Source organism: Gigantopelta aegis, chromosome 5 (genome assembly GCF_016097555.1).
Source record: "Gigantopelta aegis isolate Gae_Host chromosome 5, Gae_host_genome, whole genome shotgun sequence".
NCBI classification, from domain to species: Eukaryota; Metazoa; Mollusca; class Gastropoda; order Neomphalida; family Peltospiridae; genus Gigantopelta; species Gigantopelta aegis.
In genome coordinates, this window is record NC_054703.1 from 25,136,396 (window position 1) to 25,153,417 (window position 17,022).

Consider the following 17,022-nt stretch of genomic DNA (forward strand, 5'->3'; position numbering starts at 1 on the left):
GGTGACGTGTACATATATTTTTCCCAGGTCATTGTTCCCCTCTCCCCGATGGGGTTGCAAAATATATATCCTGGGAAGGGGGCCCCGCTGTTAAATATGTGCGATAGGCCCCCGCGGATCCTTAAACAACATTTATTAATATCAGCATTATTGCTAAACAGCTACGAATCACTACGCATTTTTACATGAATTACAACTAATATTGAGGGCAGTCTCAGGTTAGTAGTACATTTTCCCCGAATATCTCTATAATTTTGTGCCCGAATTTGAGGTTTTGCTCCAGCCAGTTGCCTGCCCCTTCCTCCGCATTATTTACATGGATATGCTGGGGCGGATCTAGAGGTGTGTGTGGGGGGGGGGGGGGGGGGGGGGGTGGACCCCTCAAATTTGAGAAGTGCCCCTTTTATTTAGGATTTTTAGGTTTTTTACAAATTTATTTATTCTGTCAGTGTATAGAACACTGTAGAATACGTCTGCCAGCGTCCCTGTTGTAGCACTATTATATTATGGTCCATGTGAACCGTGTGTAATTTTTCAATAGTGCCTTTTCATAATGTTATGGTGCCCTTTTTGTCCTGGACCCCCCCCCCCCCCCATCAGAAAAGCTGGATCCGCCCCAGATATAATGGTTACTATAAAAACCCAAAAGGGTTATCTGAAAGAAAAAAAAAGCGTAACCGATAAATGGTTTACGCAAATATTCTATTCTCGGAGGCCTGAAAACAAAAGATACATGTCTACTATAAAATATATACCGTACTGTGGAATGTTTTATAAAGAACAATCACATTCACACAATCGTGTTTTAATACAAAACACTTCTAGTCCAAACCCGTTCCGGTCAGAACGTCTTATGATGAGAGAGAGAGAGAGAGAGAGAGAGAGAGAGAGAGAGAGAGAGAGAGAGAGAGAGAGAGAGAGAGAGAGAGAGAGAGAGAGAGAGAGAGAGAGACAGACAGAGAGAGACAGAGAGAGACAAGGGGGGGTGAGAGAAAGATAGCGAGAGAGATGGAGGGAGAGACATGGAGAAAGAGAGGGAAAAGAGAGGGACAATGGGAGAGAGAGTGTTTGAGAGAAAGAGACAGAGAGACAGATACAAAGAGGCAGAAAGAGACAGCGGGTTGAGAGAGATGGAGGGAGAGACAGAAATAAAATGAAATGGAGAAAGAGAGGGGGAGAGAAAGAGTGAGAAAGACAGTGGGAGAGAGAGAGAAGGAGGGGGAGTGGGCAGAGAGACAGAGCCAGAGATACAGAGATAGGGAAAGGGTTAAGAGAGAAAGATAGAGAGATGGAAGGAGATAGAAAGAAAGTGAAATGAAGAAAGATAGGGAAGAGAGAGAGAGAGAGAGAGAGAGAGAGAGAGAGAGAGAGAGAGAGAGAGAGAGAGAGAGAGGGAGAGAGAGACAATTGGAGAGTGTTTGAGAGAAAGACACAGATACAAAGAGGCAGACAGAGACAGCGGGTTGAGAGAGATGGAGGGGGAGAGAGAAAGAAAATGAAATGGAGAAGGGGGGGGGAGAAAGAGTGAGAGAGACAGTGGAAGAGAGAGAGAGAGTGGAAGAGAGACAGAGACAGAGATGCAGAGACAGGGAAAAGGTTGAGAGAGAAAGATAGAGATGGAGGGAGAGAGAAAGAAAGTGAAATGAAGAAAGAGGGAATAGATAAAGAGAATGAGAGAGACAACAGAAGAGAGAGAGAGAGAGAGAGAGAGAGAGAGTGTGTGTGTGTGAGAGAGAGAGAGAGAGAGAGGAAGAGAGACAGAGACAGAGGGTTTAGATAGATGGAGGGGGAGAGAGAGAGAAAGAATGTGAAACGGAGAGAGGGGAGAGAGAGCATGAGATTCCCTTCTGACGGGTGATACAATGTATTTCGAACATATACTAAAAGGCAAAAGTTATTGCGACACACAAAAGACAAAGATAATTGATGATAAGTTTGTATTGCCGTGTATGAAACGTTATAACATGGAAAGAGAAATGTCCGAAGGTATGGAAACGAGCAATAGTCCATGAAAAGGTCGCACCTGCCATATGCAAATGAGCCACATCACTGGGGGGGGGGGGGGGGGGGGGGGGGGGGGGGGTGGGGGGGGGTGGGGGGGGGGGGGGGGGTCCAGAGCGAAGTTCACACAGTCAGTAGCGAGTGTGTCCACCTTGAGCATTGATACAGGCCTGGCACCGTCGTCTCATTGAGGCCACTAAACGCTGAAGGAAGGTATGGTACGGTCTGTGAGGGTTGCTGGCTGGAACCTGTTTCGCAGATGCGTGGTTTGGATCCATGTGTCTTAGAGAGGATTGTTACGGGTGGTCGGCCGCTACGGGGACGGTCCCTGACCTGGTTGTTTTGTTGATATCATTGCCATAAGTGCCATATGGTGTTTCTGTGGACCTTGAATTAACGTGTGACGTCACGCTGCGAGGTCCCAGATTCAAGCATCCCTATGACTCGCCATCTGTCATTTTCATTGAGGCGTGGCATGACGAAATAGCATCAAACAGTTCACTAATGATGCTTTTCTGACTCCTGGACTTCTGAAGGCTGCACAGAATGGCAATGATTTGCGACTGAATGTCTGGCCTTTTATGGTGAACACTGGACAGCATTTCTCCCGAATATTCCATGTTTGTTGCACAAAGCATGCAATTGCTGCAACAACTCTTGGTTGCATTTTTTTTTAGCTGTTTCATGCACTTTTTCTCTGGTTTACATCCATAAATCCATTCACAAATTTATTATTCCAAACAATTCATGTCACAAGAACTTTTGCCTTTGGGTATAGTTTTAATATTTTTCAACAGTTCAGTTTTAAATAGAGGCGCGGTTTATGCATTTTTAATGTTGTATTATTTTGTATATTATTGATCTGTAGCGTTCCTGTTTTTCTGCTATCTATCTGTTTCATATTTCTTTAATTATTATTCTGTATGGTTGTTATTTTGGATATTTTTCTTTACTAAATACACTAACCACTAATAGTAACCTTATTTACAAGTGAATGTCAGCAACGTTTGTTTCACTTATATATAAATATATATTTTTTTTTAAAAGTGGCATGAGACCGTTTTTTACTTTTTCTTTTTTCACGGGTAACCAGTTGGGTGTTTCCGGAGAAATACGATCTTTACCGAAGTATATTGTTTTGTAGCCAATCATATTTTAGAAATTTGCTTTCTTGGCCAATGAAAATAGTGTTACAAAAATCCCGTGCATTCTGTGTTTTTGAGGTGTGGTTGCTTTTCATATTGGATGTGGCCGTTGACGGTAAGTGTTCTGTTTTCGTATTTTTATTATTTTAACTTGTACTTGCTTCCATATAGTGCCTGAGGTGTACCAATTTCCCCGTTCCAAATAGTGTATTTCGAGTGTAGTGCACGGGGCACATTAATTAAGTCAATACTTTTCTCCACGTGCACGGCGAGTTGCTTCCCAATACTTTGCAAATTTAAAATGGCGGGGGGGGGGGGGGGGGGGGGGGGGGGTATGTTTTAAGGAAATCTAATTAAAATTAGCTCCAAAATTACATGTGGATCTAATACCAGCCAGTTTGGAGCTCATGTCCACCAATCAAAACCTTACTTGCAGAATCCTGCCAGTGATTTAAAACTAATTTGAAAACATTCCGAATTGTCCTGAGGGTATACATGTTTCGTGTGAATTACGAATGCCTTAAAACATGTTTTATTTTATAAAATAAATAATTTGTAATGTAAAACTGAAGACTGATAACCCACCCCGTACGTATTGGTATGGTTCGCTGTACTGCGGCCACTAAAATAGACTCGCCCGATATTTTTAGAATTTGTATGCTCCCAAATAACGTTATAAAAGGCGAAGTGTGATTGGCCTCGGTGGCGTAGTGGTTAAGCCATCGGACTACAGGCTGGTAGGTATAGGTTCGCAGCCCGGTACTGGCTCCAACCCAGAGCGAGTTCTTAAGGGCTCAATGGGTAGGTGTAAGGCCACTACACCCTCTTCTCTCTCACTAACTACTAACCAACTAACAATTAACCTTCTGTCCTGGACAGACAGCCCAGATAGCTGAGGTGTGTGCTCAGGACAGCGTGCTTGAACCTTAATTGGATATAAGCACGAAAAAAAATAAGTTGAAATGAAATAAATTATTATTTACAGACGAAATGTTACCTGGACATTGGGGACTACGGAGTGTTAGTTTTAAAGCCGCACACCCTAGTTCCATCCAGCAAAAATAAATTATAATTTAGTTAATCTACAAACCTGTAACACACTTAGATCACGTTTTTATCAAATGGAGTGAAAAAGCAAGTTTTATATCGATAAATACCATGGGAATCCCCATCTCCCAATTGCTTGAAATAATTTTGAAAGTTAGTATTCTGATGTCACCGGTTGAAGCACAACAATGCCTACGTCACGACAAATTTCACAGACTTGGGTTGCGTTAGTTTCACCTCTCCTGGACATGTTCCAACTGTTTTGTCCTGGTTGTATCCCCTCTCCAGATATCGTAAGACTTAGCAAAATTATTGGTTTTAAGGGTTTGTAACGTTTTGTATTGAGACACTTACTTGTCTGAACTTTATTGTTACTGAAAATGTTCACGAACTGTGAAGAAAAATCTCACAAATGAACAACAACAAATCGGATGTTTATTGCACGAACCGTGCACGAGAAAACAAACCGAACCAAAATGATAACGGTCACGTGATATACTAACGTCTGTGACATTAAAAATAGATTGGACCTCGCTTGCTTAACGGTTTTTTCTCGACGACACGTTTTGTGAAAAAATTCAAAAAATGCATTTCGTGGTTTTACAAACATCAGGATTACCAAAAAGCACTTCAGGTGAATGGAAATGTGTATTCTAAATAATAAAATATGTGTAAAGTGCAATTTTATTTGTGAAAAATGGGGTTTAATAGCGAAAAACAACGCTGTAATGGTTAACAAATAAACGTAACTAGGGCGTGTCCCTTTAAGATTTATTTTGTTAATAATGATGCTATTAAATTCAGTCATTTATTCCCGTATATGAATTATGCAGGAATGAATAATATCGGCATCAAGAAAAAAAACCCATGTTGCAATGGTTAAAATATTCTAGAAAATTAAAATGTATATACTAGTAACACTATTTACAGGGACACTCTAGTTTCAGCCCATGAAAATGCACACTAAGATTAGTTAATCTACAAACCTTTAACATATTTGGATAAAGTTACAACTGGGTGAAACATTTGACTTTGAAATGGTGAAATACCCTCTAAAATAGACTAAACCTAGTCTCCATGACTGTTACTTGTCGGACCCATGTGCCTTTTTTAAAAATATAAGAAATGCATTTTGTGATATTAAAAACAAGGATGACAAAAAAAACATCGAATGTCATTATAGGTATGAAGTCAGCAACTGAAAGTAGAAGACGTCTTTATTAAAACATCTCATAATAATACTGCCCTGTAAGTGGAACAATGTGCTGGGCAGAGAAGTAGACAGAATAGTTTCTCAGTGTGTAAATTGAATAAATGGGAAAGAGTTCGACCCGTACCCATCTATATCAAAGGCTGTAAAGACTAACCCTAACCCTAACCCTAACCCATCTATATCAAAGGCTCTAAAGACTAACCCTAACCCTCTATATCAAAGGCTCTAAAGACTAACCCTAACCCTAACCCATCTATATCAAAGGCTCTAAAGACTAACCCTAACCCTCTATATCAAAGGCTCTAAAGACTAACCCTAACCCTTTATATCAAAGGCTCTAAAGACTAACCCTAACCCATCTATATCAAAGGCTCTAAAGACTAACCCTAACCCTCTATATCAAAGGCTCTAAAGACTAACCCTAACCCTAAAATTACCGTAACCATTGAAGGGAGGTACAGGTCACGCCAATAAATGTTGGTGTAGTATTTATACAGTATGTTTCTGCGTTGTGTAAAGCCTCAACATTTTAAAGTGTCTTAACCAGGGGCCAGTGGTGGATTTAGGGGGTGGGGGGGGGGGGGTGCAGTAACAAGAGGTGAAATCCCAAGTGAACTATGAGGAAGGTTTGGAGGATGATCGTAAAAAAAAAAAAAAAAAATTAATATATAATAAAATTTAAGGGGGGGGCATATATAAACCATCGCTGTTTCTACTGGATTAAGAAGTTGAGGTTCACTCTTGCCCCGCCCCCCCCCTGGCTAATGAATAATCCTTTACATTGTTGAGGGAGGGGTGGGGACCGGACGGATATCTTTCCACAATGACGTAGGAAGGTGGCAAAAAGTGGGGGGTGGGGGGGACGCATATATAAACCATCAGTTTCTACTGGATGAAGAAGTTGGGGGGGTCACTCTTGCCCCCCCCCACCCCACCCCCAGCTAATGAATAATTATGACCCAAGTCCTGTAATGAGATGTGCTCAACCATCTTCATGAATTAAGAACAAAGAACAATAATTACAAAAAATGTTTAGATATGTAGACCGAACTAAAAACTCACGGCTGGTTATAACTATCAGATATACGTAAAGAGACCGCGCATTCAACATTTTCGCAATCTAAATTTAGACAAAGGGATTGGCACACTTCATCAGCCACACCATTTTTTACACTTGTTAAGTTAACATACTGATACAGTTGGGAATTAAACCACTTGGCTATATTTATTCTGAAACTTTGTAGACGTTAGGTTTTTCGGTTTAAAATTTGTTTTTTAATATAAAAGCTATAGACGGGGGGGGGGGGGGGGGGACAAATTATCTATACATGTTTAGTAGTTTATTGCCCCAGAAATATGTTATGATAGTGTCAGGGTTGGGGCCCTGATTTCACTACCTTACAAAGTACATAGCAAACAATATACTAATATATATATAAAAAGGCGCAGTGGAAATAAAGATTGAAAAGAGAGAACTTAAAATGAAGTAATAGATATACTTCCAAACTGGCGTCATACATAAAATTAACCGGCCTCGGTGGTGTCGTGGTTAGGCCATTGATCAACAGACTGGTAGGTACTGGGTTCAGATCCCAGTCGAGGCATGGGATTTTTAATCCAGATACCGACTCCAAACCGAGTGAGTGCTCCGCAAGGCTATATAGGTAGGTGTAAACCACTTGCACCGACCAGTGATCCATAACTGGTTCCACAAAGGCCATGGTTTGTGCTATCCTGCCTGTGGGAAGCGCAAATAAAAGACCCCTTGCTGCTAATCGGAAAGAGTAGCCCAAGAAGTGGCGACAGCGGGTTTCCTCTTAAAATCTGTGTGGTCCTTAACCATATGTCTGACTCAATTTAACCGTAAATAAAATGTGTTGAGTGCGTCGTTAAATAAAACATTTCTTTCTTATATACATACACATACATATATATATATATATATATATATATACACACACACACACACACACACATACACACTGTATATACAGACTATTTACATGTTTAAAACGTATACTACTCAAAAGAATTTTAGGGTCAGACGATATTTTCGACATTATTTTCTGAATGTCAATTATATTAGCTAGACCATAATGTCACGCATGGTATTGTTCCATTTTGACGAAAGTGGGTCTAAGCAACCCATAAATGAATTAAAATCCACTGTCATTGACACTGTCGACTAGTTCTAATGGCGAAAACATGCTTACATTTGCACGTAAATTAGGGCAAAAGCGAAAGGTCTGCAAAGTGCCCATAACTTGCTTTTTCACAAAGCGCTTCGTTTGCACTCTTTGCACGTGTATTCCATGTTCCCAATGCTGAATTTCCGTATAATTGGAGCTTGCGTTCGTGTACAGTGCACACTCCAAATTCGACAATGGTATGACGTCAACTGACTATCGAAGATCGAGGAAGGGCTATTGCTTGGCTTCGGGATGGCAATACGCAAAGAAATGTTGCTCTGAGACTTGGTGTCAGTCAGAGTGTCGTTGGCCGACTGTGGCAACGGTACCAAGCAACGAATTCTGTTCGAAATCGTCCACGTTCGGGAAGACCCCGAAGCACTACAAATAGAGAGGACCGCTACATCACCAATATGGCTCTACGTCAACGCACAACCACTGCATGCCGATTACGTGACAATCTGCGGACTGCGACTGGAACTCGAGTGTTTGATCAAACCATACGCAATCGTCTGAGAGCCAATGATCTACGCTGCCGTCGCCAGGCTGTTCAACCACCACTCCTACCACGTCACAGAACGGCCAGACGTCACTGGTGCACGCTTCATCTGTGGTGGCAATGTATTCAGTGGGGTCGAGTGATGTTCACTGAGTCCAGGTTTAGTCTCCAGTTCAACGACGGTCGGGTTCGTGTCTACAGACGTCCTGGGGAGCGCTTCGCTGACGTTAACGTAAGACAACGTCACCGGTTCGGTGGTGGCAGCGTCATGGTGTGGGGCGGCATCTCTATCCACCACAGGACCCCCCTCTATGTGGTGGATGGCAATCTGAATGGAATCCGCTATCTGAATGAGATTATCCGGCCGTTGGTTCTCCCAGGCCTTCAGCAGATTGGCGGCGGGGCAGTTCTGCAGGATGACAAAGCCAGACCCCACCGCGCCAGGGTGGTAATGGACTTTCTCAGACAACAAGGTATCGCCAGGATGGATTGGCCAGCATATTTGCCTAACTTGGCCCCAATAGAGCACGCCTGGGACGAATTAGGCAGGAGAGTTGGGGATAACCATGCCCCTCCGGCCAACCTCCATGATCTGGGTCAACTTCTTATGGCAGAGTGGCAGGCCATTCCCCAAGAGTTCTTCAGACGTCTGCTCAACAGCACGAGGCAACGATGTGTCGAGTGTATTCGCGCCAGGGGTGGATTCACACACTATTAAACGAATGTTCTAATGTGTAAAATCCATGTTTGACAACCTTCAACTTTGACAGCATGTCATGTGACTTTCTTGTATACAGTGACGTTTATTTGTTTTTTTGTAAATACGGAACAATAAATTAAATTTTTGGTGTAGTTTACATCATCAATCTAATACTCTGAAACTTATTTGGTTATAAATTTATGACCCTTAAATTCTTTTGAATAGTATATACTGCATTAAAAAAAACCTCATCCACTCACCTACTCGCCCCACACCCCACACAAATATCCATGTACATCAGTTTTCATACATGTCGGTAATTAGTGTTAATTATTACATTTGAAAAAGTTCATGTAAAATTGTCAATAAATAAATTATACCATTTCTTCCAATATGTTTCAAAATATTCGTGTTGAGTTTTTAAGCAGAATATACACCTTTGAATTTCTAATTTGTTTTTAATTGTCAGTTGTAATGATCGTAAGTTCAATTTGTTTTTGCATTTTTATAGAATAAATATAATATTTTATATTAATAATCATCCAATTTATTACACTGCTGTTTGGTTCATAAGGCCAAAAAAAAGAAGTTTGTTTCAGGTAACATGGCCAAAAAAAGTAGGTAGGATTTTTTTTTTTTGATTTTTGATTTTTTTATTAGTTCAAAGAAAGGTTACCCTACCTTAAATGTGTTTGCCAGAGAAAAACTGTCTCAAGATGAGACATGAAGGCAAGCTGTCTTTAAAATCTTACTTTACTCTTTGCAGCCAGAGAGAAAAAAAACAATCTTACTGTCAATGTCAGTTTTAAGTTTCACATGCCATTTTCAAAAGACAGGAAAAGAAAAAAAATTCAAACTATTCCTTTCACCAATAAAAGTCGGTAGATGATTGCACAGAAACTTCACAGCTTTGTCCAGTTTTGTCAGAGGATGACTGCACAAATTTGTCCAAGTTGGTCAACAGATGTTTGCACAAAAAGTTCCCAGATTTATCCAGTCAGTAGATGACTGCACAAAAACTTCACAGATTTGTCCAACTTGTATTGGAAATGACAACATAATACTAATTTTGTGTGCAATTTACAAATCAATCGGCTTAGAAATGAATAACTTGTAGTAAATTTCATAGTAATAAAAAAGGCGTTCCTAGCCCAAGTATTCTGACTGTAAGAGCTAGACGGACATTTGGACATAAATAATGAGAGCGTGTTTATGTTCAAATGTCTGTCTAGCTCTTACAGTCAGAGTACTCGGGCTAAGGCGTTCCCTGTGGGACAGACTTATAGTTTTAATGTTTATTAGCCTATTGAACAGACCCATGCTAAAATCACCCAAATTAATTTATTCCTAATTAACTGAAATAAATGTGAACTGTTTAATGTTTGTGGTTATTCTTGAATATCCGTTTATTTAATTATTACCCATGCTCAGCAGTTGATAGGCCTATCTACATCACTGACGTAGGAAGCGGGCAAGGGGGTACTTTGCAGCAGCATCGATGGTTTATATATTAATTGTATACACGTGTGTGCCCACCCACCCCACTTTTTAGTATCTTCCTACAGGCTACACCCATGTATATTAACAAATTCTGGGTAATAACTTGGTACTTGGTGATGCCTTGACCAGAAGTGGTCAGGCCCTTTATAAGGGCCCTATGGGCAACCTGGGGAGACGCCACAGCATCATAAAGTTCTAAAATTAACCAGCTACTATCGATTCACTAATATCAAAACCTATATTGGCTCGGTGTCAAGGGGATCCTATAATACCCGTAACTGAATGAAACACGATTATCAAAATCTCTCTCCTAACTGTATATCTATTAGATCTCTCTGTAACGGGCGGTTATACCCTAGTGTGGCTCGTCTAGGTATGATCAGAGATAGATTTTTATAAAGTATATGTAATATAGCACGTTTAGTTCACTAGAAAACACAACAAAAACACAATACACTTTGGAATCTGTATTAACCTACGCTGACAAATGTACTGCCGCAGTAGTTAACAACAAATAATAACAACCCAGAACTAATCACTTAATTAGTTAATCACTAGGTGTCTAGTTTACACAATATGCTAATCACTTCACCGTGACACAACACCCACACGTGTGATAATTGAGAAACGCTTCCAGGGGAACTTAATTAATAAAGGAATTACAACTCTATTCCTAACTGATCGGCCTCGGTGGCGTCGTGGTTAGCCATCGGTCTACAGGCTGGTAGGTACTGGGTTCGGATCCCAGTCGAGGCATGGGATTTTTAATCCAGATACCGACTCCAAACCCTGAGTGAGTGCTCGCAGTGCTCAATGGGTAGGTGTAAACCACTTGCACCGACCAGTGATCCATAACTGGTTCAACAAAGGCCATGGTTTGTGCTATCCTGCCTGTGGGAAGCGCAAATAAAAGATCCCTTGCAGCTAATCGGAAGAGTAGCCCATGTAGTGGCGACAGCGGGTTTCCTCTCAAAAGCTGTGTGGTCCTTAACCATATGTCTGATGCCATATAACCGTAAATAAAATGTGTTGAGTGCGTCGTTAAATAAAACATTTCCTTCTTTTTCTTTGTAAATAATCTTATCCATGTTGATTTTAAAGCTGTTATATAGATTGAAATATTAATCATTCTTAATCCTCCACTTTTGCGTAGTGGTTAGTTTACAACCCAAAATATCTGGTATAGTAATGCTAATATGAAATTGTTAAATCCAGATTCGGGCATTTTTCCTATAGCAAAAACTATTCTCTTCCACCACCACCCCCCCCCCCCCCCCCCCCACACACACACACACACACACACACACACACACACACTAAAAAATTGGTGAGCCTGTACGCATTTTTCATTTCAACTTATTTCATTTATATCAATTACGGTTGAAACAGATCTGGGCACACATCTTATCTATCTGGGCTGTCTGTCCAGGACTGCGGTTTCGTTAGTTGGCTAGTGAGAGAAGAGAGTAGTGGTCTCAACCTACCCATTGAGTCATTGAAATTCAATCTGGGTGGGAGCCTGGTACCAGGCTGCGAACCATGTACCTACCATTCTGATAGCTGAACCACGACACCACCGAGGCCGGTACTCTTATGTTAGCATGCTGCAGGGGCAGTTCTAAAAACTAAGGGGGGTGGGGGGTTGGGTGGCTGGATTGGGATGGAGTGAACTGGCAGGTGGCTTATCGTAAAGATAACATTAAACGTCGGATACAAATGTAATTTATTTGATCTGACGTCATGTTTAATGTATTTTGCTAAAAATTACAATTGCGATCATTTCGTAAAATTCATTAAATATTTGGAATGAATATTAAAAAAAAAAAATTGCCCAGGAAGGAAGGGGTTGCATGGCCACCCTTTTCAACCCCCTCCCTAGATCCGCTACTGTGCTGAATGTGAACTCCTTAACAACATTCACTACATTACATTTACAGGCATCAAAATAAGCATTGTCTGGTAACCCATTTACAGGTTACCACAAAATATAGTCTGGTAACCTATGTTTCCACAACTATATGAAAGTTAGAATTTGAATTCCTGTTACTACTACGCGGTCGTTCTGAAATTGTAACGGTGTGCGAACATCGGTACGAGAAACGAAATCAGGAAGTAAATTTATCTAGTGGGCGCTGCTTAAACGCGGATTGCCAAAATTGCACAAGTGTGCATGAACATCGGTGCAATTTTGTACGAGAAAACAAAACGCGGACATAAATTCATCTAGTGAACGCTGCTTAAACGCAGAGTGACTTGCGCGCGAACATCGATGCAATTCCTGACGAGATAATGAAACGCAGAAGTCCTGAATGCATTGCCTGGTTTACGTTCGGAAAGGAAACTACCGTTCGTTGAAATTTTTGTCAAGAACGAAACACCGTTCTAGATTTTTCTAACATGTGGTAACATATTTCGATGCCTGCATTTAGTAAAGTAATAAAGTACTTTTGTGTTTAATTTGTACAAAAACACCACAATTAATATCTTAGACTATGTACATACTGGCATCGTGGTTAGGCCATTGGTCTACAGGCTGGTAGATACTGGGTTCGGATCCCAGTCGAGGCATGGGTTTTTTAATCCAGATACCGACTCCAAACCCTGAGTGAGTGCTCCGCAAGGCTTAATGGGTAGGTGTAAACCACTTGCACCGACCAGTGATCCATAACTGGTTCAACAAAGGCCATGGTTTGTGCTAACCTGCCTGTAGGAAGCGCAAATAAAAGATCCCTTGCTGCTATTGGAAAGAGTAGCCCATGTAGTGGTGACTGCGGGTTTCCTCTCAAAATCTGTGTGGTCCTTAATTAACCATATGTCTGACGCCATATAACCGTAAATAAAATGTGTTGAGTACGTGCGTCGTTAAATAAAACATTTTTCTTTCTTTCTTTTTTTCTCTTATGTACATATTTATAACTCTTTATTTTTCAGAAAGATGGTCAGTGTTTGCAATATAGTCACCATGCAAAGTCTGGTTGTGTTGTTTGCTGTCTTTGCTGCTGTTGGTAAGCATTTGCAGGGCTAGCCCTGGGTGACTTTTTTTGTTCGCCAAAAAATTTGCCAATCGTCAATTTCTTTCGCCAATCTAAATACGTATTCGCCAATCTAAATATGTATTCGCCAATCTAAATATGTATTCGCCAATTACATTTTGGCATTTCAGTTAAAATATTTAGTTTTTAATCTTGTTCTTTATGATAATATAGTACATGCTAAGATGTACTTAATATTCAGTTTACCTCTTGTATGACACTGTTTTAGGGGATCTATATTTTACTAATCTAATAATGAAATGCTGCTGATGTCTATAGGGCTGGCCGTAGCCCAGTGGTAAAGAGCTTGTATGATGTGCAGGGAGTCTAGGGTCGATTCCCGTCGATGGGCTCATTGAAGTCAGTGCACCATATATGACAAGAGGGGCAGTTTTACTTTTTGTATGCATCAGATAATGATATAAATTGTATGTTTTTCTGTAATTTGAAAGAAGCAAGTGAAATTTGATCTAATATATATGTTCCCCAAAAAGATTCACCAAAGATATACACTATACATGTACATATATATTTTTGCACAAGTGTGAAATGTAAGTACCGGTACATAATGTTTACATATTTAATAACCTAGCAAGGTATATCGATCATTCAGTACCTTTCGAAATGTGTGTAAAATGCTGAAATAAATGTAGTCTAGAACAGGACCCAGTGCCCTTTTTTTATTACAATTTAAAAAAAAAAAAATGAGACATCAAAATAATTTGAAAATGACAAAAGGAGTTTATAAATGTCCAATTATGGAGACTTCAACAATTACATAACGTAAAATCTTACTTTTTTTTTTACTCTGCCTCATTACGTTTTGTAATTCTGACAATTACTCACCCCTGTAAAGATATGTAACAGTTGTCTCCTACCCACTTCCTTCTTTTCTTGTCAGACATAAATTTATCAACATTATAAATTTATAAACATTAGATTTTCTGTTCTTATTTTGGTTTTCTTTTTCTTTTCTGCTTTATATAAAGATAAAACTAGTCCCACCAGATACTGTGCTACCCCTCCAGATAATGTTCCAAAGCCACAGGCCAATATCTTTAATATATTATTTATATATTTAAGTGGGTAACGTTGATCATACCCTACCCCATGACCTTCCTAACTTACCTGTATGATTTATTACTGAATATTGTTCATAATTGTTTTGGTGTCCCAACTCAGAGTATTGCCAGTCACCCAAAATAAAGACAAAGGAAATGTCTTTATATGTTATTGCTGTCAAAACACTGGCTCGCAACTGTTTTTCACAAGTGGAAAAATGCTCATTCAGTTTCACGCTGGTTTTGAGGGAGTTGTATTTCTGTGCAAGGGGTGCAGGGATGTATCATGTTGGCGTTTATATTATATCAGTAGATATAGCAGATATGAATTATAATTTCGCCATTTAATGTTTGAAATAAAATCTGTAAACGTAGAAAGGTTAAACTAATAATGATTGCATATAGTGAGAAACAATATGTATTTCTCACCAACATATACTCACATTGTGGAAATGAACTCAACCACGTGACCTAGATTTACAACATTAACCGGTACGACAAAACACGACTATTAAATTTAAAACTTGTTGCTAGTAATCAAACATTTAGTATCAACAATGCAACATGTCTTAAACAGTATTTAATTTTATTTAATCACGTTTTTTAACTTTAAGACAAGCAGCTGATGACAGTACATTACTGAATAGTAGACTGGTCTCATGGACATGCAAATAGTGATTATTTACACCACGAGGCGGATCAACAGAACAAAACTGGTTGAAGAAATGTTTGGTTCTAAAAATCAGATAGGGGAAAAAAAAATTCACAATTTTTTTCGCAAATTATTTTTATTTTTCACAATTGGCGACTTTGGCAAACGACAGAGTGAGCCCTGATTTGATTAAACTATAACAGTCACGACTGGTATATCAAAGATTGTGGTATGTGCTATCCTGTCTGTGCATATAAGATCCCTTGATACAAATGGAAAAATGTAGCTGGTTTCCTAAAAAAATTACCAAATGTTTTATCTCTAGTAATCCATGATTAATAAATAAAATAAATCACAAAACAAATTTTTAACTTTTTCGACTAACGGTAACCTGGAGTATTACTTAATCCATGCTTCTGCAGACACGCGTGTGTTAGCACACGCACACGCACACACATACACATACGTCCCCACCACACACAAATTGAATATGATTTATGTTACATTAGTCACTTGTCATTGGGCATATACAGTTAACATAATTGCTTGCCGGACATGAAAATTCCACTTGGCACGGGCGTCAGGTGATGGGATTTTTGATCCCCCTGACCTGCGCGCGCGCGCACACACATACATATCCCCCCACACATCCCCACGACACAAAACACATCGCATCAACTACAACAGACGTCATACAACATACGCTATATATATATATATATATATATATATATATATATATTCACACTGGCAGCTGCACAATGTTAGAATCTGGCTCATTAATTTTTCTTAACCAACAGGAAAGGTGTATATTGGTCAAAGTGCATTTCTCATACTTAGCCCAGTGGTAAAGTGTTCGCTCGATGCACAGTCGGTTTGTTTTGGATCGATCCCCGTCGGTGGGCCCATTGGGCTATTTCTTGTTGAAGCCAATAATGCACAAAGACTACTATATAAAAGGCTGTGGTATGTGCTACATGTATACTGTCTGTGGAATGGTGCATATAAAAGATCCTAACATCCTGTTTGACATCCAATAGCCGATGATTAATTAATGTGCTCCAGTGTTGTCGTTAAACACTAATGTATATTGATATCGATAGTTAGACCCAGATGTCGAAATATACCAGGCTTATAGTACATGTATGCAAAACAAGCTTCCATTAAGTATCATGTTTGTCGCGAGTGAAATAATGTTCAGTTGTCTCAAGCTTTAGTGAGTGATGATGAAAATTATTTCATGAGTGACGTAAACATGATACTAAATGATAGCGAGTTTAATATGCTATTTAATACCCATAATCGATCTTAATTTATATCACTCAACTTCTTTGGTTGATGTTCCTGTAAGGTTGTATTGTGCCAAAAGATGACGTCAAAGTGTTAATCCTACTTGGCGTTATAGTGGGATGTATCACTTTTATATATACCAAGATGTTTTTAACTGTATGAGTAACAAATGGCATCTTAGCCACACTGGCCAGACCCAAACCCACCAGCTTCGCCAGATCCAGACCCAGACCCACCAGCTTCGCCAGACCCAGACTGAGACCCACCAGCTTTGCCAGACCCAGACCGAGACCCACCAGCTTCGCCAGACCCAGACCGAGGCCCACCAGCTTCGCCACACCCAGACTGAGACCCACCAGCTTCGCCACACCCAGACCCAGACTGAGACCCACCAGCTTCGCCACACCCAGACCCAGACTGAGACCCACCAGCTTCGCCACACCCAGACCCAGACTGAGACCCACCAGCTTCGCCACACCCAGACCCAGACTGAGACCCACCAGCTTCGCCACACCCAGACCCAGACTGAGACCCACCAGCTTCGCCAGAACCCAGACTGAGACCCACCAGCTTCGCCAGACCCAGACTGAGACCCACCAGCTTCGCCAGACCCAGACTGAGACCCACCAGCTTCGCCAGACCCAGACTGAGACCCACCAGCTTCGCCAGACCCAGACTGAGACCCACCAGCTT

General features: G+C 40.4%; 1 protein-coding gene across 2 annotated transcripts in view; it reads left to right on the forward strand.

The window, feature by feature from the left end:
- The first annotated feature begins 3,203 nt into the window (after positions 1–3,203).
- LOC121372880 (EGF-like domain-containing protein 1) overlaps positions 3,204–17,022 on the forward strand; it is a 28,954-nt gene continuing 15,135 nt past the window's right edge. Inside the window, exons 1-2 of one of the 2 annotated variants that reach the window (XM_041499322.1) lie at positions 3,204–3,261; positions 13,226–13,299. In XM_041499322.1, coding sequence (XP_041355256.1) covers positions 13,230–13,299 — 70 coding nt within the window. In that variant the 5' untranslated portion in view covers positions 3,204–3,261; positions 13,226–13,229. Of the gene's footprint in view, positions 3,262–13,225; positions 13,300–17,022 lie in introns of those variants that run through there. The other variant, XM_041499323.1, reaches the window with a different exon arrangement.